Source organism: Magnolia sinica, chromosome 1 (genome assembly GCF_029962835.1).
Source record: "Magnolia sinica isolate HGM2019 chromosome 1, MsV1, whole genome shotgun sequence".
Classification (NCBI taxonomy): domain Eukaryota; kingdom Viridiplantae; phylum Streptophyta; class Magnoliopsida; order Magnoliales; family Magnoliaceae; genus Magnolia; species Magnolia sinica.
Window position 1 is genome coordinate 15,799,538 of NC_080573.1, and position 21,947 is coordinate 15,821,484.

The window sequence follows — 21,947 nt, forward strand, 5'->3', positions numbered from 1 at the left end:
TAAGTATGAAGGGTTGTGATCACAAAGCATATATAAGTAGGAAAGAAGGCACTGGAAATTGCACCACATTAAATCGACCGTTAACTGCATGAAGGGGGCATAGTTCTCCATGCTTAAATTTTTTTCTTTTTTCAAAGGGTGACCTTGAAAATTGATCCTCATTAATACATTGCTTAAATGAGCTTCATTCTCCAAGCTTGATTTTTTTATTTTATCAAAGATTTACATTGAAAATCAATTCCCATTAATTCATTGCATGAAAGGGGCTTGGTTCTCCATGCTTGATTTTTTCATTTCTTAAAGGGTGGCACTGAAAATTGATTCTCATTAATTCATTGTATGATGGGAGTTTTGTTCTCCGAGCTTGATTTTTCCTTTCTTAAAGGGTGACATTGAAAATTGATCCCTATTAATTCATTGCATAAACAGGGTTTCATTCTCCAGGCTTGATTTTTTTTTCTTAAATGGTGATGTTGAAAATTGATTCTCATTAATTAATTGCATGAAGGGGCTTAGTTTTCTATGGTTCATTTTTTCGTACTCAAAAGGGCACATTAAATGCAAGTGTGTGTCCGTGTTACGTGGTAGATCACCAATAGTAATTGTGGATTGTAGAGTGTATCGACAACCGATAATTACTATCGGCGATTCAAGGCATAAAAAACAAAGTGTGGTGACTACATATACAAAAATATAGTTATAAGAGTATAAAACAAAAGACATTATCTCGAGAGGTGCAGTCAGCCAAGTCCACAATCGTCCGCAATGATTGCTCCCTCCACGAAACTATTTTGATCATATTTATAATGGGCAAGTAAACTCGCATAGAGCTCTTGTCCCCTGTTTAAGAGATCTTCAGACTTTTCCACTAATTCGACCAAAAATAGTGCTACATGTCGGGTTTCTTGGAGCACAAATCTGACTTCATGAAGACGATCTTCCAGTTCTATAAAGCGACCATCTCTTCTGATTTGACATCTCCATCTGTGTATGAGCATAGTGAGGTGTTGGACAGTGTCGGCCATTATTGTAATCCATGCGGCGAGCATCTACGATGGCTTGAATGCGGTTAATGTCTTTTCGCAATAGTCTAAGTTGTTCCTGAAAAACTTGATGAGCATGAAATCGTTATGTTGTTATAATGTAAAATTGTCGGGCCTCTCAAAATTCTTGAAGAATGGCTCAAACCTGTCGTAAAACGACCACTAATTCTCACGTATGAGTGTCTGTAGTCTCAAAGGGATTGAGTTTTTCGAGATTTACAACAATCTCTCCATCCCTTCATACAAGACTCAGATTAAACAAATTTAAATGAAAAATAGAAATCATGAAAGTAATGTCATGACGAGCAGCATCGGAAGCCACGATAAAAGAGATTACTTTCTATAACAAGATTAACAAGCTAAAAGGATGGGATTAAAAGAGGTTAATAGTTAAAAAGCATATAATGTGGTGAATAATGGGGCATTTAATGTAGATTGAGGACACACATTATGGATCGCCGCTAGTCAATGCGGATCTGTGTCTATCAATGATCCATTGTGTGCCGCTAGTCAATGCAGATTGGTGTCTATCAACGATCCATTGTGTGCCGCTAGTCAATGCGGATCGGTTTTTATCAACAATCCATTGTGTATCAGTGATTCTCACTGTCTAGCCTTTTACAAAAAAAAAAAATAAAAATAAATAAATAAACCTCAACTTTTCATATAGGACTACTACACTCTCTACCATTCATACAAACACCAAATCCAATTCCATTCTAGAATCTCCAATCATTCGCCCAACATTAAAAAAATTTTTAAAAAAAAGAAAAAGAAAAAAGAAACGACTTTGAAGGGAACGGAACCCCACGCCACTAGGATAGTGTGGTGTCTATCCATACAATTACTAATAGTTAAAGAAGCTTTGACTCTTGGTGTGGTCCACTCCAGAAGAAGAAGAAGAAGAAGAAGAAGAAAAACACCTAAGAAGGCCAAGTGGCCTCCTGTGGCAAGGGCTCCAACTGTTGAACCAATCCCACATTGCGGCCCATTGGATTGTTGTCGAGAGCTTGGGCTCTTTGTTGCTGTCCCTTCCTGTGAAGAAAAACGAAGAAAGAAGAAAGGATAAAAGACCAAATTACCTTTCCGACCCAAGAGACTCACTTATTGAACCCCACATGAGACCCTACGTGGGGCCCACTGGATAGTCTTTTAGTAGATCCAAGCCGTCCACATTAAAGGGATTTTAATATCAGCTATTAGACTAAGTTTGAGGGTACAACTCATTATGGATAGATCACACCAATGGAAATAGTCTGAAATTAACGTACAATGTTTATGCAGTTGTGAGCTACATACAGCTTCAAAATTTTGTTTGAAATGATACTACTGTGGGTTCGCAATTGTCAAATTAAAGTGAACGGATTAAATCAGCTAAAGAGTGGCCCAAATCATTGGTTTAGTGGGATCCACACCCCATTCTCAAAAGGCCTTCACCACTTCCGCTACCACCATAGGGGATGGCTGTCCTCCAAAAATGTACAAAGTGACCGAATGGCTAAAATAATAATGGCTCATAATTTGAGATAAATACTTTTATGGCATCGTAATTAAAAGTTACTTTAATTAATTTTTCGATTTGAACACAGATTGTGTGCTACAGCTTATCTTTGGAAAGTTTCTGAGATCGAAAGCTATGCTGGGCAATTTTTACTGTTGAAATCTTTGCGGAGTCCACCCTGATGTTAAGGAAAAAATTGGGAAAGAAATTTTTGCCGTTGAAATCTCCCTCCACCTTGATGTTTATATGCCATCCAAACCCTTCATAAGGTCATTCCCACTGGGATGAACTGAAAACCCAAAAAACTTAGCCTGATATGAAACTCCTGTGGCCTTACAAATGTCTTAACAGTGGTCGTTCAATCTCCACTGTTTCCTATCGTGTAGCTCACTTGAGTCCTGAATCCCCTAATTTTGTGTCTTCTGTTATAGAATGAGCTCGAAAAAATGGATGGATGGTGGTATTTTTTCACAGTGGGACCCACCTAGGTTTCGAGTGCAGAAACTTCCCGCTATTTGCTGTAGCAGGAAATCCGCGTGACTTGACATGGATTGCGGATGTGGGAGCCGATTAGCTGTTACTCTAGTAACACCGAATGGGTGTTACCCTTAACGTGTGAGGCCGACCTTAATGAATGTATTGTATATCCATGCCGGCCATCCATTTTTTTCAGCTTATTTCAGAGCATTATCCAAAAATTAAGTAGATCCAGATATCTTGTGGACCACACCACTGTAAAAAGTGGTGAATGACCTTTTAAAAGCTTTTTTAGGCCACAAGTTTTGAATTAAGTTGATCTTTGTATTTTCTCTTCATTCATGTCGGGTTATCCTTGCCAACTGGTTGGATAGAAAATAAACATTATGGATATGCTTATGGTGGACTTTAGGAAGTTTTTAACTGTGTGTGTTCAATCATAACCATTTCCATTAGTATGGTCCACCTGAGATTTGATCTAATTAATATTTGGGACCACTTGCTAAAATGGGCTGGAAAAGTGGATATACAAATCATCAAGGTGCTCCAGCGGTAACACCCACATGTGTTACCCCCACATATGTGCCAGTAGCCAATGGTGCTCTGTGGGCCCCACCATGATGTATGTGTTTTACCCATGTCGTCCATCCATTTTGCATAATTATTTTAAGCTATGATCAAAAAAAAATTAGTCAAATTCAAATCTCATGTGAACCACACAACAGGAAAAAAGCTGTGATATCCAATACATATAAAATTTTCATAGGGCCCACTGTAATGTTTATTTGCCATCCAAGCTATTGATTTGGTCACACAGACATGTACGAAGGGAAAACATGAATATCAGCTTCATCCAAAATATTTGTGGCCTCAGGAAGTTTTTAACTATGGGTGTTCAATTACCATAGTTTTTTGTGGTGTGGTCCACTTGAGATTTGGATGTCTCATTTTTGTGCTCATGGATTGTACATGATAGTGTTTTATAGCCCCACCACGATGTATATGTTTTATCCACACCGTCTATAAATTTTGCTAGCTTAGTTTAAGGCATGAGACCCAAAAAGCAGCCTATGGCCAACTTGGCAATTGTTGATGGATGGATGAGAAAATTTTGGTAGCTTGGAACACCAATCAAATAAAATTTTATATATGTGTGACCCATTTATTCGAAGGGATTGTTAGCATGGTAATAATTAATTTTGTCTCCTGCTCTACCTACCAGATATATAAAAATTTATATCCGTGTGGCCCATTCATTCCACTAGATTGTTGGATGATAATAACAGGTTGTCTTATTTTTTAAGGAAGATAGAAATTAAGACAATAGAGACAAATTGTCAATTTTCAGACAATTATTATTTGCGCTTAATTACCAAACAGATCTTCATGAAAAAAATTACTAATATGCTTAATATAAGATATTTGTACTTTTTTCCAACAAATTACCAAATAGATTTTTCAGTAAATACTAAAAATCAGCACTCAAATTAATTTTCAAACTTTATTTTTCGGTTAACCAAACAGCATCATAGTACAGCCTTCGGTGATTGTACAGCCTTATTTAAGCAATGAGAAGATGAATGACAGTGGCACACTCCCATTTTCACACTGGAATGGGGATGGAATCAACAAGCAGCGCCATGACATTCTTTTTAGTCTCTCTGTTGGAATGAGTATATCCATCTCCATGTACGTACAGGTCTTCCATCACACGTGCAAGGTTGAGGCCTCGAAGAAGAAGTGACGACGGGATAACTGTCGGTCTAAGGAATGCCTCGTTCAAGTCCTTCCACACGTTTGTAATCATTTCTTGAAGACTGATAAATGCTTCTTTCTTTGATACGCCATGCTCCTTCATGTAGCACTCAACGGTTGAAGCAACATGATCCCTTTCTTGCTCGAACTTCAAGTATCACCAACAAAAACGAGTGGTGAGATCATTTACTATTGTATTTTTTTCACATCATCTTCTTTATCACACCAGAAAAAAGCACAGAGCAAGATGGAAATGTACGGTTCCAGATACAACATATAAGTGGTATCAAAGGTTAGGATCTACTTACATGTATGGCATTCGTAATGAGTTTATGCATGATCCAAGGATAACAATGTAAGAATTTTATAAAGTGGGCTTTATTGATCAACGGTCTATATTGCATTAAGGGTTAGATAGTGTGATCGTGAGTACCAGTGAACCCCACTCAGTTATGATTCATTCAAAATCATGAAGGGGTAGTACATTACAACTGTGTCACATACAGTGTTCAAGTTGGACTAGGATTACCAAATCTGTGTGGAGCCTTAGAGAGGAGGTTCAATGGGTTCCAAACTTATCAACCTTGTAGATTATATTAACAAGTTAAAGCTTTTCATCTCATCACGGTGCTTCTCTAAGAGTGTAAGGTGAAGAAGATTCTAGATTCTAGCCATCTCATCCGGTTATGTCTTCTTAATTAAGTACGCTTTTTATTCAAGTTATTTAATTTCCATACTCGATGTATAGCACGGTCCTCTACAATTCCACATATAGTTTACAAACAAAATTATTCTCGCACTATTCCACTTCTAAACACATGCACCATGGTTTTCTTGTCTAAATTTAGAACGAAACCCTAAACCTCAATGTTAAAACACGCTATGCGTGGCATTGAGATATGAGCTCGAGCCCATATGTATGAAGTTGGTGCTGCCTAAAATCTTCAATTATCACCCACTGTGGCATGGAATATTGAAGACTCACGCTTCTCAGTCCAAATCATTTTTGCCCCAAGTCTGAGTCACGACTCAGCCCATTGACTCGCCCGAGTTGGGAATACTTTCAATGCTGGCTCATGGCAGCGAACTAAGTTTTGAGTCACAGCGGCCGACTCAGATGAGTTGTTGATCCATTGATCGGCGGGGAGTCCCCGGCGCATATTTCCGGTTAGGAAAAATGTGAAACGGGTTACTACCGGATTCACTCAAAATTCTAGCATGTGTTAATGAGAAAAACAAGTTTTCATGTATTATTACTTCGTGGCTTGCAATGTCATCTCCGATTCGGGCTATAACCGATAAATCCATAACGAATTTCGGATGGGCAGTCATCCAATCGAAAACTTTTTTAGTTGCCTCTTCTCCCATGCCAACACAAGCAACGCCAAAGACAAAAATGTAGCCAGCGCTAACTAGTGAGACATCAAGATGCTCTTTTAATGTAGGCATGTATTTACTGTTCATCCATCTTGCTTCATCCAAGTAGGCCTGGACCAGCACCTTCATCTGAAAATGCCATATCAAACCAAAAACTCCTTGAGAAAATTCAAAAAAAAATAAAATAATGATGAGAATATACGAGGAACATGCAGTTGTACATGTGGGTGAAATCTAGGGGGCCCCAGGTAGAAGGGGGATACATTAGGAAGGAACCATCACCCCCATATGAAAATCTTAAACATATGATTTGCATAATGGTTTTATGGGCCAGTTTGAACCATTGGATGGATTAGATGACCAAAAAGTGGACCGATATTTGGTAGTGTATTGATGTCATCAAGTTCTGTGGGGCTCACTGTGATTTATTTATTATATCCACACCGTCCATCCATTTGGCTAGATCATTTTAGGCATGAGCGAAAAAATGAGTCATATCCAAAGTTCAAGTGGACCACACCATAAAAAAACAGTAGGGATAATGATTCCCATATTTCAGGCCTGGCATGGACTCATCTGGGCCTGACCTTGTGCCTGGATAGTCTTCCTCTGTAAGAAATTTCATAAATTAGAGTTGGATGTCATACTTCACTTTTTATCTAGTTTGTACGGTAATGTTTTTCATCCGGCATCATCTGACCCTCTATTTCATTGACGGTATTCAGTAGCGCAAGATAGCAAGCCTTCATGTACTCTAGGAGCCCTTCTGCGGCCTCAACTTCCCACCTGAAAGTCAATAGTCCCTGTCATGTAACGTCGATGGTGTTTGCGGGTAACCAATTGCATGCAAACATACATCATTTCACAGTGTATAGTCCATAGTGATGTAGGACAATTAATCAATTGCTCTGAAAACTTGAATTGATAGAGCATGACAAATCAATCCATTTATCTCATAGTATAGGCCCCACTTCCCATGGTTTAGGACCTTGGCCAAACCCCCCAATCCCCATTTCACGTGGGTTCTACTTCACATGAGCCAGTCGCTTGACATGGATGGCCCCGTCTCACACTAGCCACCCGCACTGAGTGTGCCCCTGCATTCTATAGGCAATTCTACTCAAGCCTGGTGTGAAAATGCTCCTACATTAGATAGTGTATTGAAATTTCAAATAAAAGGCTTCCAGATTATACACTGAATAATGGACTATATCACTTCTTTGGAGTACATAAGCAAAGGAGAATTGCTAGTTCCATAGAAATGCAGTCCAGACATCAGGTGGGCCAGATTGAACAAATGAAGGAAGATATTGGGTAATTTGTTTCTTTGGCCTTCTCCTTTCTCATCCGTTCATTGGTTTCGTACATTGTGGCCCACGTGATTCTTGGCTAATATTCCATTCATCCCAGCTTCACACACATGGTCTCGTTGCAGAGATATGCCACATGCATAGGTGTGTTGAATTAGAAAACATCCAAACAAGGAACTCTTCTAACTTTTTTAAAAATCATTATCGAACCTGTAGATTGCATCAGTGAATACTTCAACTTCATCCAATGTAGCGTAGGCATCGTAGGTGTCATCGATTATCGATGTAATTTTGAATATTTTTGTTAGTATGACTCTAGCACGGCTATATTGAGGTTCAAAGTACACTCCCAAAATCCAATAGTAGGCCTCCACCAATCTATCTCTTGCAAAAGGGTATTTGGTTGCAAGTCCAAGATCTTTCCACCACCTACACCAAACATCATCACATTAATATATATATATATATATATATATATACACACACCCTGCGTTTGGATGCTCAATTGAGTTGAGTTGCAATAATCAAATTGAATAAAGAAATAATAAACATGCATTCCTTACAGGGATAAAAAAGTGTTTGCTTTTGGGCTATTCTTGTTTCAGTGCCTTTAGTTTTCAAAATATAGAATTGACTGTTTTCTTGTAAAAAATCAATATTGCGCTTCATATTTCTATATATAATATGATGATTTTACCCTTCCAGCTTATAGAAAAATCATAGCGCCAGCCATGCTATATGGTGAGGTCCACCTTGATATTAGTGAGAAATTCACATGGTTTATCTATTTTGCCATTTCATGTCAGGACATGATCCCGAAAACGATCGAGGTCGATTCAAAGCTCATGTGGGCTAAACTAACAGGTAATAATGGGAATTAAATACCCACCGTTCAAACATTCGTGGGCTATAGGATGTTAGTAATAAATCCATCACATCCATCTATTTTTTAAAAAATTCTATTTTAGGGCATATGCTAAAAAATGAGGCTGATCCAAAGCTCTGATGGGCCCAAAGACATGAAACAGTGGGAATTGAACTCCACCATTGAAACATCTTGGGGCCAAAGGCCTCAAGTCCCCCTCTCATTTTACTTAGATTATCCTAATGGCATTTTTTTTTTCTTTTTGTGAAATACAGTATAATCATACCTATCTATAATTTTATAAGGCAAGCAGTTATTTGACTAGCTTTTCAAATCTATAAGCTTTGGTTTGCCTCGAAAATTGGCGGCCATACAGTCTCAAATAAATAAAAATAAAAAACTGTAATTCTTGATTCAACGTCATTACCAAATAAGATAATACCTACTCCATTTTGATCTTAGTTCACTTAAGCCATCCAAACACATAACTAGAAAGATAATGAAACTTACCTTGAGAGATCCCTCAACTCTCTTTGGTGCAATGACTGTAGAAGATTAAAATCCAAAATTGCAAGCTCTAGCAACACGTCATTGTGAGACTTGTCTTCTTGATAGAGCGAGATAAAGTACCTTGCCTCCAGCCTTGGAATGCGCTTGTGTAAGGGAAGCTCTAAGGCCCTCCGTACCTTTGCATCAAGAGGATGATCATGATGGTGGGCCACGATGCTCTTAAGGCGACCACTAGTGAAAACAATAGCCTCATCCAATATATCTTATCCTTGTATTCTTAAGTATCCACCTTCATATAAGCTTAAAAGACCCTTCACATCACTGCTAAGGGTTGCTTTGAAGTTTCCATCCTCACCTTTGAACTTATTGAAAACATCTGCTTCACCGTTCAAATTTTCATTTCATCATCTATAAATGGTCTCAGATGGTGTTTGTGCATGAGAGCATGCATGTGATGTAAAAGATTATACCATAGATGGGATGCATGGGAAATGAAATATCCTCGAGGATATTTCATTTCCTATGCATCCCATCTATGGTATAATCTTCTACAAGATGAATGGTCCTGAACTGCTGGGGGACTGCGGAAACATGGCATCGAACCCCTTCCAATGAGATCGAACAAGACACTTAAAGTGTCCAGCAACAAATCGTAAGATTTTTGAATTTTTTCGATGGTATCGAGCAACTATTGATTGTATCAAATAGCTCTCGATAGCATTGAATGGTCTGTCGATAGCATCTTCAAACCCTATTGCTGAAAAGATTTGAGACATCAACAACATAAACATCATGTGTTGTTTCTTACATAAATAAGCTTACACACATAGGGAGCGAGGGAAGAGAGAGGATAGAGAGAGAGGGTGGGAGGGAAATTCATGTACCGGAAGACACATTGTAGCCGCCTTGCCTTAGCAGTCGGAATCGTAGGGCAACTACGTATAAATCATCATAATGAACATTTGTATATTCATCATACATACGGTGTAATGCCTCGTCGATCTCCTTTTCAAAGTGATACGCTATTGCAAGCCGTTGGATATCATCGATCAGATCCATTTCTTGCACCGACCCCTTAGCGTTTACCAGCATCCTGCTCACTTCTTCCTTGAGAATTTCAACCTGTTTAGTCCATGCATACACCTTCTGTTTCCATTCCATCCCCAGACTCAAAAATGTTAGTACACTTTCTGTTTTGGGAATTTTGCGTCACTACATGGTGCTACGTGCATGCATTTACACATGCACCTGGACCATAATCCGTCCAGATAGGGCTCTGTAGGGCCCATCGTGATGTATGAGTTTTATCCACTCCATCCATCCATTTTTCCAGATCATTGTAGGGCACGAACCCAAAAATAGGGAAGATCCAATAGTCAAGTGGACCACACAGTCGAGATTAAACTCCCACCATTGAAAACTTCATAAGGCCCACTGTAATGTTTATTTTCCATCCAACCTGTTGGTAAGGTCACAGAAACTTGGATGACGAAAAAAAATATTAGCTTGATCCAAAACTTGTGGCCCATTAATAGTCAATCACCACTATTTCCTATTTCCTATGGTATGGTCCACCTAATCTAAAATGATCAAGCAAAACGAATGGATGACATGGATGTAGAATATATACATCAAGTTGGGCCCCATAGTAAGGGTGCACCATCTTGGGTGAGGCCGGCCGCACCTAATCCACACCACCTCGGCCGCACCATCTTATTTGGACCACTTCATGTTCATAGTGGGCAAGTATTCTTGCAAGGAGTGTTTGTCCCTTGATTAAGAGATGTTCGACATCTTCCATTAATTTGACATTTAATAGTGTTACTTGTCGGGCTTCATGAAATTGAATTTTGATATCATTAAGACGGCATTCCAACTATCCAAGGTAACCTTCTCTTCTAATTTGACGTTCAAATTTATCTTTGAGTATAAAGAGCTTTAGGGCAGATTGTTGGGCAATATGATAAGCAATGCGGAAGGCATCTATGATGATTTGGTTGTCGTGAAGGTTTTCTCGCACTTGTCTAAACTGCTCTTCAAGAACTTGATTAGAATGAAGTAGTTCTGTTATTAAGATGTAAAAGTGTCGGGCCTCTTAGAAGAATGGCTCGAACCAATTGTAAAACGGTCGACACTACCTTTTTACGGATAAGTGTCTGAATTTTCAAAGGGATGGAGTGAATAATAGCAATGGCACAACGAGCAACTTTGAAGGCCATAACAAGAGAGTACTTTCTACAAGAAGATTATAAAACTAAAAGGATGTGATTATGAAGGGTTGTGATCACAAAGCATATATAAGCAAGAAAGAGGACACTAGAAATCGCTCCACATTAAATCGACCGTTAACCGCATGAAGGGGGCTTAGTTCTCATGCTTAATTTTTCTTTTTTCAAAGGGTGACCGTGAAAATTTATCCTCATTAATACATTGCTTAAATGAGCTTCATTCTCCAATCTTGATTTTTTTCTTTTATTGAAGATTAACATTGAAAATCAATTCTCATTAATTCATTGCATGAAAGGGGCTTGGTTCTCCATACTTGATTTTTCCATTTCTTAAAAGGTGGCACTAAAAATTGATCCTCATTAATTCATTGCATGAAGGGAGCTTTGTTCTCTGAGCTTGATTTTTCTTTTCTCAAAGGGCGACATTGAAAATTGATCCCTATTAATTCATTGTATGAATGTGGTTTTATTCTCCAAGCTTGATTTTTTTTTCCTTAAATGGTGATGTTGAAAATCGATCCTCATTAATTAATTGCATGAAGGGGCTTAGTTTTCTATGGTTAATTGTTTCATACTCGAAGGGCACATTAAATGCAAGTGCGCGTTCGTGTTACATGGTGGAACACCAATAGTAACTGTGGATTGCCGATAGTAACAGTGTGTATCGACAACCTACAGTTACTATTGGCGATTCTAGGAACAAAATACAAAGTGTGGTGACTTCATATACAAAAAGATAGTTATAAAAGTATAAAGTGAAAGGCATCATCTCGAGAGGTGCAGTCAGCCAAGTCCACAACCATCCGCAATGATTGCTCCCTTTACAAAACGGTTTTGATCATATTCATAACGGGCAAGTAAACTCACATAGATCTTGTCCCCTGTTTAAGAGATCTTCAAACCTTTCCACTAATTCGATAAAAAATAGTGCTACATGTCGGGTTTCTTAGAGCGCAAATCTGACTTCATGAAGACGATCTTCCAGTTCTATAAAGCGACCATCTCTTCTGATTTAACGTCTCCATTTGTGTATGAGCATAGCGAGGTGTTGGACAGTGTTGGCCATTATGGTAATCCATGCAGTGAGCATCTACGATGGCTTGAACGCGGTTAATATCTTCTCGCAATTGTCTAAGTTGTTACTAAAAAACTTGATAAGCATGAAGTCATTGTGTCGTTATAATGTAAAATTGTCGGGCCTCTCAAAATTCTTGAAGAATGGCTTGAACCTGTCGTAAAATGGCCGCTAATTCTCATGCATGAGTGTCTGTAGTCTCAAAGGGATGGAGTTCTTGGAGATTTACAACAATCTCTCCATCCCTTCCTATAAGACTCAGATTAAACAAATTTAAATGAAAAATAGAAATCATGAAAGCAACGTCATGACAAGCAACATTGGAAGCCACGATAAAAGAGATTACTTTCTATAACAAGATTAACAAGGTGAAAGGATGGGATTAAAAGAGGTTAACAATTAGAAAGCATATATATAATGCTGTGAATAATGGGGCATTTAATGTAGATTGATGATGCACATTATGGATTGCCGCTAGTCAATGCGGATCGGTGTCTATCAACGATCCATTTTGTATCAGTGATTCTCACCGTCTGGCCTTTTACAAATAAAAATAAAAATAAATAAACAAACCTCAACTCTTTATACAGGACTACCACACTCTCCACCATTCATACAAACACCAAATCCAATTCCATTCTAGAATCTCCAATCATTCACCCAACGTATAAAAAAGAAAAAAAGAAAAAAAAGGAAACAACTTTGAAGGGAACGGAACCCCACAACATTGGGATAGTGTGGTGTCTGTCCATACAATTACTGATAGTCAAAGAAGCTTCGACTCTTAGCGTGATCCACTCCAAAAGAAAGAAAAAAAACACCTAAGAAGGTCAAGTGGCCTCCTATGGCAAGGGACTCAACTTTTGAACCAATCCCACATTGTGGCCCACTGGATTGTTGTCGAGAGCTTCAGCTCTTCGTTGTCGTCCCTTCCCATGAAGAAAAACCAAGAAAGAAGAAAGGACAAAATACCAAATTGCCTTTCCCACCCAAGAGACTCACCTATTGAACCCCATATGAGACCCTACGTGGAGCCCATTGGATAGTCTTTTAGCAGATCCAAGCCGTCCACATGAAAGAGATTTCAATTTCAGGCCATCAAGCTAAGTTTGAGGGCAGAACTCATCATGGATAGACTACACCGATGAATATGTTCTCAGAAGTATGTCTTAAATCTGATATAATTTTTTCGGGGGACGCTCAACTGGTCGAGAGCATGGCTCGACCGGTCAAGGGTCCACTCGACCAATCGAGGCCCGCTCGACTCAAAGTCCAACGAGCTCGGTTGTTGGGTGTCCGTCGGGCTCGACCAGTCGAGGGTCAGGCTCGACCGGTCGAGCGGGTTGCTTGACCAGTCAAGGCCCTCCTTCGACTAGTCGAGGTTACGCAGATCCTGCGCAGAGTGCATAAATTTGAGGCGGTTTCCGGACTTTTCCAAAAGAGGTGTGTAAGTGGAGTTTCATAAACTATAAATAGAAGTCCCGATGACTATTCTAAAGTATTCTAAGGCTTCCTAAAGGTATTCTAAATGGTTCTAGAGTTATCAAAGGGTGTAACAAGGGTGCGATTCGAGGTTGTTCGAATTGAGTAAGTCCTCTCTCTTTGTAATTTATGCTTTCATAGTGAATTTCTGTCATTTTGTATTGTGATTTTTTTCCCACAAGGGTTTTCCACGTTAAATCTTTACGTTCTCTTATGTGTGCTTGGTGTCATTGGATTGCTATCCTAGATCTAGATCTATGTGATTCCGCAAACCAAATCTAAACAAGTGGTATCAAAGCAATCGTTGGGGCACAGATTCGAATATGCAGGATTAACAATAATGGGAAGTACCAGGTATGACATTGAGAAGTACTCAGGGAAAAATAATTTTGAGTTATAGAAGATTAAGATGTTGAGTTCCTTAATCAAGCAAGGCGAAGATGGTGCTCTTGAGGAGCGAAAGTCTACCATGATTGATGATGAAAGGAATACTCTTGATAAGAAGGCCTTATCATCGATCCGTTTATATCTCATAAATGAGGTTCTCTACAACGTCATGAGGGAGAAAACTGTGGCTAAGTTATAGGTGAAGTTAGAGGATGTCTATGCGAAAAAATTCTCTGAAAATCACCTATACTTGAAGCGACAGTGGTATAACTTCAAGATAGCAGAGGGTGGAGATCTAGAGGCTTACATCAGCAACTTTAATAAATTGGTTTGAAAATTACTGGATATGGAGGAAGTGATGAAAGATGAAGAACAAGCATGTATGTTGTTGAATTCTCTTCCGGTGTCGTATGAGTCATTCAAGGACACTATGTGCAGCACAAATAAAACCTTAAGTGTCGACACTGTTATCTCAACCCTTCAAGGGAAGGCTATGAGAAAGCTTAACGTTAACATGAGGATATCTTATGATGCACTGATTACAAGGGGTAGAAATTCTGAACAAAGTATAGGTTCTTCAGGTTCTAGATCCAAATCCAAGGGCAAGGGAAAAGTAAATTATTGGAACTGTGGGATAGAAAGACATGTGAAGAAAGATTGTACAAATCTTAAATTTAAGAGAGAAGATTCTGAGGCTTCGTAAAGGGAGGCTAATGCTGCCATGTCAGATGGATCGAGTGGATATGATGGTAATATTTTGTCTGTGTTTACGATCAGACAGTCATACAATGATCGTAAGGACGAGTGGATTCTAGACATAGGGGCATCTTTTCACATAACTCCTCATTGGAGTTGGTTCACCAGCTACAGGGATTGTGATGGTAGACAGGTATTTATGGGCAATGACAATGCCTGTAATGTTGTAGCTATTGGTACGGTGCGCATCAGGATATTTGATGGGGTGGAGCATACCTTGACTGATGTTAGACACGTTCCTGATTTGAAGTAGAATCTGATTTCTCTTGGTATACTTGAGGTAAAATGATGCAAGTACACAGGTATTCATTGTGATCTTAAAGTATCTAAGGGAGTACGGATAATCATGAAAGCGCAATGACTCAATTATGTTTACAGGTTGATCGAGAGCACTTCAAAAGGTGGAGCTACAATGGCAGTAGCAGATTCCACTTCTGCACATGTGTAGCATGCTGGGCATGGCCACATAAGCGGGCAGGGTAGGAAGGATATGACACATGGACAGGGATACATAGCAGGCGGAGCAGCCACCTGTGTGAAGAATCACAAGGCATAATCACGGGATATCGGCGAGGTACATAGACAATTCCAATATTGCAGGGGATTCATCTTCAGATGGCTCTAGGTGAGCATGGTACTGAGAAGTGGAAGGTGATTATGGGTGATGTAATAGACTCATTGTACCAGACCGACACATGGGAGCTGGTGGAGCTTCCAATGGGCCGGGAAGTGGTTGAATGCAAGTGGATCGTCAGGAGGATACAACATATATACAGACCGAGGTTGGTGGCGAAGGGTTATGCTCAGAGAGAAGGGATCAGCTTCTTAAAGATATTCACGCCGACAATATAACAGGTGTATATTAGATCCGTGATTGGCGCTGGTTGGCCAATACGATCTTGAGCTGAAAGGATGGATGTGGAGTCTACACTTCTATAAGGGAAATTAGAAGAGCAAATTTACATGAAGCAACCAGAACGGTTCGAAGTTAAAGGGGCTGAGAAAAAAGTTTGCAGGAGGTCGTGCTACGACCTGTCGCCTAGGCAATGGTTTGATTCCTTCATGGTGGGTCAGGTATTGTATGTTGATGACATATAGATTGCCAATTATGACATATCTGAAATCAATGTACTGAAGACTCGGTTACGTGAGACATTCAGGATGAAGGATCGAGGGGCTACAAGGATGGTTCTCGGCATTGAGACTGAAAAAGGAGTAAGCATTGCTTATCTCAGGTAGAATATCTTGTGTAGGTATTGATCAAGTATGTGATGGACCAAGTAAATCCGGAGAGCGTTTCCTACGCGTCTCTCCTCAAGTTTTTCTCAAGACATGTCCCAAAATATATGGGGAAAAGCATGATATCTTATGAGCCTTATTCAAATGCAGTTGGTAGTATATGTCATAGTCTGAATTAGACCGGTTATTTCACAGGCTATCAATGTTGTAAGCAAGTATCCCTGCAAACAATATTGGATAGCGGTGAGATGGTGAGAGGACTATGTCTTTCCTTTTGAGAAGACAGGAGCAAAGGTGGTTGGGCACGTGGATTCTGATTCGGCAGACATGCTTACCTAGAATGTTCCTGAAGAGAAGTTCCAGTTCTGTACAACTTCTCTGTGCTTGGCAATGGCGGAAAAGAAGGACGGAGTGTGTAAGAGAAGCTATGATATGATGCAGAGATAAGAGAAGAGGTCAAGAAGCTACACGATTGAAGATTGAAGACATGATAAAGATTATTGTAAGAAGTATGTCTTAAATCTGACATAATTTTTTTGGGGGACGCTTGACTAGTCGAGAGCATGACTCGACCGGTCGAGGCCCACTCGACTCAAAGTCCGGCGAGCTCAGTTTTTGGGTGTCCGTCAGGCTCGACCAGTCGAGGGTCAGGCTCGACTGGTCGAGCGGGTTGCTTAACCAGTCGAGGCCCTCCTTCGACTAGTCAAGGTTACGCAGATCCTGCGCAAACTGCGTAAATTTAAGGCGGTTTCCAGACTTTTCCAAAGGAGGTGCGTAAGTGGAGTTTCCTAAACTATAAATAGGGGTCCCTAGGACTATTCTAAAGTATTCCAAGTCTTCCTAAAGGTATTCTAAAGGGTTCTAGAGTTATCAAAGAGTGTAGTAAGGGTGAGATTCGAGGTTGTTCGAATCGGGTAAGTCCTCTCTCTTTGTAATTTATGCTTTTATAGTGAATTTCTATCGCTTTGTGCCGTGGTTTTTTCCCGTAAGGGTTTTCCACGTTAAATCTTTTTGTTCTCTTATGTGTGCTTGGTGTCATTGGATTGCTATCCTAGATCTAGATCTGTGTGATTCTATAGACCAAATCCCAACAGAAAATAGTCTGAAATTGATATACAACGTTTATGCAGTTGTGAGGTACATACAGCTTCAAAATTTTGTTTAAAATAACACTACTGTGGGTTCACGATTGTCAGAGTAAAGTGAAAGGATTAAATCGGCTAAAGAGTGGCCCAAATCGTTGATTTAGTGGGGTCCACACCCCATTCTCAAAAGGCCCTCGCACTTCCACTACCGCCTTAGGGGAATACTGTAACAACCGTAAATTTTGGTGCATTAAAAAAATTAAAATAAATATTTAAATATTTTATTTTTAAATAAAAAATAAAAGCAAGTCAATAGTTGAGTTGGTAGAGATACTCTTAATTGAGAGAGAGGTCTACGGATCGATTCTTGGAGTGGTAATAATAATTTTTTTTATCAAATGTTATAAAAAATTTCAAATTCAGGATTAGGGAAGATGTGCTCATCCAATCTTATCAAGAGAAGTTTCTTTTTTTTAAAAAAAAAAAGATAGAGGTTTCTGCTTAATAGAAAAATAGGAAGCTCTGGAGAATAAGGGAGAGAAAATTCTAAAAAGGCTTGATCAGGTAAGTTCTAATCGTTAGATCTTTTTAATTTTTTATTATGTTGTTAATTTCTTCTTGATCTATACAATGGATAGTGTGGATCATTCACACGATTATTGTATAGGTGTGTAGAGTCAATTTTAATAAAGTGATGTTTTTATGATTTCAGATCTGGTTAGTAATATTATATGAATAAATTGAATATATGGAATCTAATTGTGCTAAGATAGATCTGTACGGATCATATGATCCCTAAGGCCAAAATATACAAGGGCCATAATTTTCTGATCAATCTGACCATCAGATAAGCCACATTAACCAGATCTTAAAGTGTTTAATAAAGAAATCTCAGATTTTGGGCAAGTGTTGGTATCATTTGGCGTAGAAAGTTGAGATGGGCCATTGGTGTATGTGTGGTTAGATTCACACCATCCATCTAATGTGTAGAGGTAAAACATGGTAATATCTTAAGAATCTGGATGATCCAATCATCCGGTGGGCCACCCCAATTAATTATTTAATATTCAATTTTAGGATCTTAAAAAGAAAATCTAAATCTTAATAATTAAATTTACATAAACATATAATTTTAATTATTTGATCATTTAGGGTTTGGCCACTTACGATGTATATCAAAGGTAGGCCCCACCATGTAAAATAACTAGATGAATAATAATGTTATTGATATAACTGATAGGATCTCTGAATTCAAACCAACCTAATTACCTTGTGGATTCTACACTACCAGACTCAGGTGAGTAACCCAACTTGTTTCATGATTCATTAAAATTAAAATAAATCGTTTGTGATTATTTGATTGATTAATATACTGATTTGAGTATTTTGTTATAATAATTGTATGCTAAATTCATATGTGAATATTCTGATCAAGACAACTATGCTAAATATGAAAAATATGCATTTATATATCATCTATCATTCATTACATTTACATAATACATGGTCGATCCTAAGGGCCCTCCCTGGAAGAAATGTCGATTCTAGTAGAGCATTACTAGATGCGGACTATACTCAAGCCTACCGAAAGGTGAAAGCCTACCCAATGGGTGGATGCGGGTTGACGACCTCTAACTTAAGCAGATGGACGATCATCCCATCTGATGTATTCATACATTATTTGCATCGATATCATTGTACATCCATTTTTATGTTATTTTAATTGCTATGATTATGAACCATGCTGAGTTATTTCACTAAGCCTGACCAACTTACCTTTTTATTGATGAAAAAACTGAACAGAGGAGCCATTAACAGATGATGTGGTGTCAGTGTTCGAAATATCGGTATTGCACAATGTATCGCACACTTGGGATACAGATACATATCGATTATCGCACGGGATATATCGTTTGTATACATAGTTTATCACACTTTTTGGGAAACATGGGGAAACATTTGGAAATTGGTTGAATTTTTTAATGAAACTTTGGGCATGTTAAAAAGGCTCTTAATACACACTTTTAAATCATAAAGTTTCAAAAAAGAAGTGTACATAATAGATTTCTTTTGTATAGGGTCCTAGCTATGCGTTGTCCGATTGAACTAAGACAACTATACTCAGTATCAACCCCGACCATCCGTTTTTCCATATCATTTCGGGACATTATCTAAAAAAATAAAAAAGATCCAATAATTAGGTAGACCATACCATAGGAAACAATGGTGATTGACCATTAGTGGGCCACAAAAGTTTTGGATCAAGCTAATAATAGTTTTTTCTCTTCTTTCAAATCATAAATTTATCTGGTAAAATGGATGGACGGAGTGGATAAAATACATGAATTATAGTGAGCCCACAAAGTTTATAAAGTACACTGCTCACTAGGGGATCCACTTCCCACCACACTGGGGGTGGGGCGCTGATCGTACGCAGATTTCCTGCCAAATTCCTTCGCTTAAAACCTAGGTGGGGCCAACCGTGATGTTTGTAAGAAATCCATCTCGTCCATTCATTTTTTGAGATCATTTTAGCACTTGAGAGCAAAAACGAACAGGATCCAAGACTAAAGTGGGCCGCACTAAAGGAAAAGGTGGGTAGGAAAATTCCTACCGTTGAAACCTCCCTGGGTCGACAATGATGTTAACATGCCATCCATACCGTTCATAACGTTCTTCCTACACGGATGAATTGAAAATACAAATATTAGTCTAATTCAAAACTTATGTGGCCCCACGAATATTTCAAGTGTGGATGTTCAATCCTCACATTTTTGGCACACTTGAGTATTAGATCCTACTCATTTTTTATTCCATGTCCTAAAATGATCTCACCAAACAGATGGATGGAGTGGATTCCTCACAAACATCATAGTAGGCCCCACTAAGGTTTCAAGCGCAGGAACTTCCTGCGGAAGGCTTTGGTAGGAAATCAGTGTACGGCGCTGACCTCCTCGAGCTCAAGTTGTACAAACATTTCAAAGTTACATGGCCCTACAATAATGTATTTATTATATCTACACCGTTCATGCATTTGGAGAGATCATTTTAGATCATGAACCCAAAAATGAGTCATATCCAAAGCTCAAGTGGACCACACCACAAATAGCAGTGGGGGACTGATTCTCACCATTAATACATTCGTAGGGCCCACCATAATGTTTATTTTCCATCCAATCTGTTAATTAGGTCACACAGACCTTGATGAAGAGAAAAAATAAATATCATATTGATTCAAAACTTCCATGACCCCTAAAAGGGTTTCAATGGTAGACGTTCAATTTACCACTGTTGTTTGCAGTGTGGTCCAGTTGATCTTTGGATCTGTCTTATTTTTCGGCTCAAGCCTTATGAAGAGCTCGACAAATGGACGAACGGTCTAGATATAACATATACCTCATGATAGGACCCACAAAACTTGGTGACGTCAACACATAGCTCGGTGGTGTGCACGGTACTCGATTTCGATAAAAAAAAGAGTCGAACAACCTTTAGTTTTTAAGCAGAAAGGGTTCCAGAAGCCGGGAACCCTAAAATTTCTCCCAAATCTCATCGTATCGGCGACGATGTCTCCGGATTTCTCTCCAAAATCGGAGATTTTATTTGCGATAACCTAGGAATGACGCTTCAATTCAAATGGCCCACCAAATGGAAGCTTCCGATCATGGCGATCTCTTCTACAGGTACCGAAATCCACCCTCTAATTTTTTTTCCTGATTTTTTTGGATGATGACGTCGATGTCCAACAATAATGGAGAGGAAATCACATTATATCATCGAAATATCGTGCGATATCAACGATATATATGCCGATATCTGGATTTTGGGTTTTTTGGTATCTTCCGGGGGTTATCGCAAGTGTATCGTCTCCCAGGAGTGCGATAACGATAATATCAGCCGATAGTATCGATATTTCGAATATTGTGTTGGGCAAGTACCGAAAGGATGCACCATACCTGAACACGATCCATGTAAAATATGACCATACTTATCTAAAGATGAAGTGGTGGCATTAAACCATTTCTGATTACTTGCTAGCATAGTTTGATTAACGTAAAATGCATATCGGTATTGATTTTGAGATTTTAAGAAATTATTTAGATTTATTTCATTGAAACAATGTTAGTATGGAATAAACATAATTATAATACGATGTTATAATAAATGAATGATTTTTAAGGTTTATTTTATTTTAAGGGTTGTCAAGATTCATATATTCATAGTTGATTGGTGCTAAGTGTTATGTATGTATGATTGAGATTATGGTGGAACTTACACTGAATATAATTATCATCTCTTATTAAATTGATTAAGGAATTAAATTAATACACTTTGCGTACGAATTATGAACTGAAACTCGAGTCTAAGGGTGCACACTCTGTACCCGAATTTCGGAGCGTGACAAATGTCATCATCCAAAAATGTAAAAAGTGCCCAGATGGCTAAAATAATAATGGCTCGGAATATGAGACCAATGCCTTTACGACATCATAATTAGAAGTTATTTTAATTAATTTTTCGATTTGAGCACAGATTGTGTGCTAGAGCCTATCTTTGGAAAGTTTCTGAGCTCAAAAGCTACGCTGGGTAATTTTTACTGTTGAAATCTTTGCGGAGTCCACCCTGATGTTAACAATAGGGAAAGAAATTTTTACCATTGAAATCTCCCTCCACCTTGATGTTTATATGCCATCCAAACCCTTCATAAGGTCATTCCCACTGGGATGAACTGAAAACCCAAAAACTTAGCCTGATATGAAACTCGTGTGGCCCTACAAAGGTCTCAACAGTGGTCGTTCAATCTCCACTGTTTCCTCTCGTGTAGCTCCTTTGAGTTCTGAATCCCCTAATCTTGTG

At 38.7% G+C, this 21,947-nt stretch overlaps 2 protein-coding genes and 1 pseudogene across 2 annotated transcripts in view; all 3 read right to left on the reverse strand.

The window, feature by feature from the left end:
• Nucleotides 1-4,557: 4,557 nt before the first annotated feature.
• Nucleotides 4,558-9,436, reverse strand: LOC131244242 ((-)-germacrene D synthase-like; annotated as a pseudogene).
• Nucleotides 4,625-6,282, reverse strand: LOC131244234 (sesquiterpene synthase 2-like). The gene is made up of 2 exons (XM_058243876.1): nucleotides 6,034-6,282; nucleotides 4,625-4,924 (listed from the first exon to the last, which is right to left on the reverse strand). The coding sequence occupies exons 1-2, from the start codon at nucleotides 6,280-6,282 to the stop codon at nucleotides 4,625-4,627; spliced, it is 549 nt and encodes a 182-aa protein (XP_058099859.1).
• Nucleotides 9,437-9,546: 110 nt separating the features above from the next.
• The window catches only part of LOC131241030 (putative pinene synthase), a 29,424-nt gene continuing 17,023 nt past the window's right edge, over nucleotides 9,547-21,947 (reverse strand). The window contains exon 2 of the mRNA XM_058239651.1: nucleotides 9,547-9,984. Coding sequence (XP_058095634.1) covers nucleotides 9,715-9,984 — 270 coding nt within the window. The 3' untranslated portion in view covers nucleotides 9,547-9,714. The remainder of the gene's footprint in view (nucleotides 9,985-21,947) is intronic.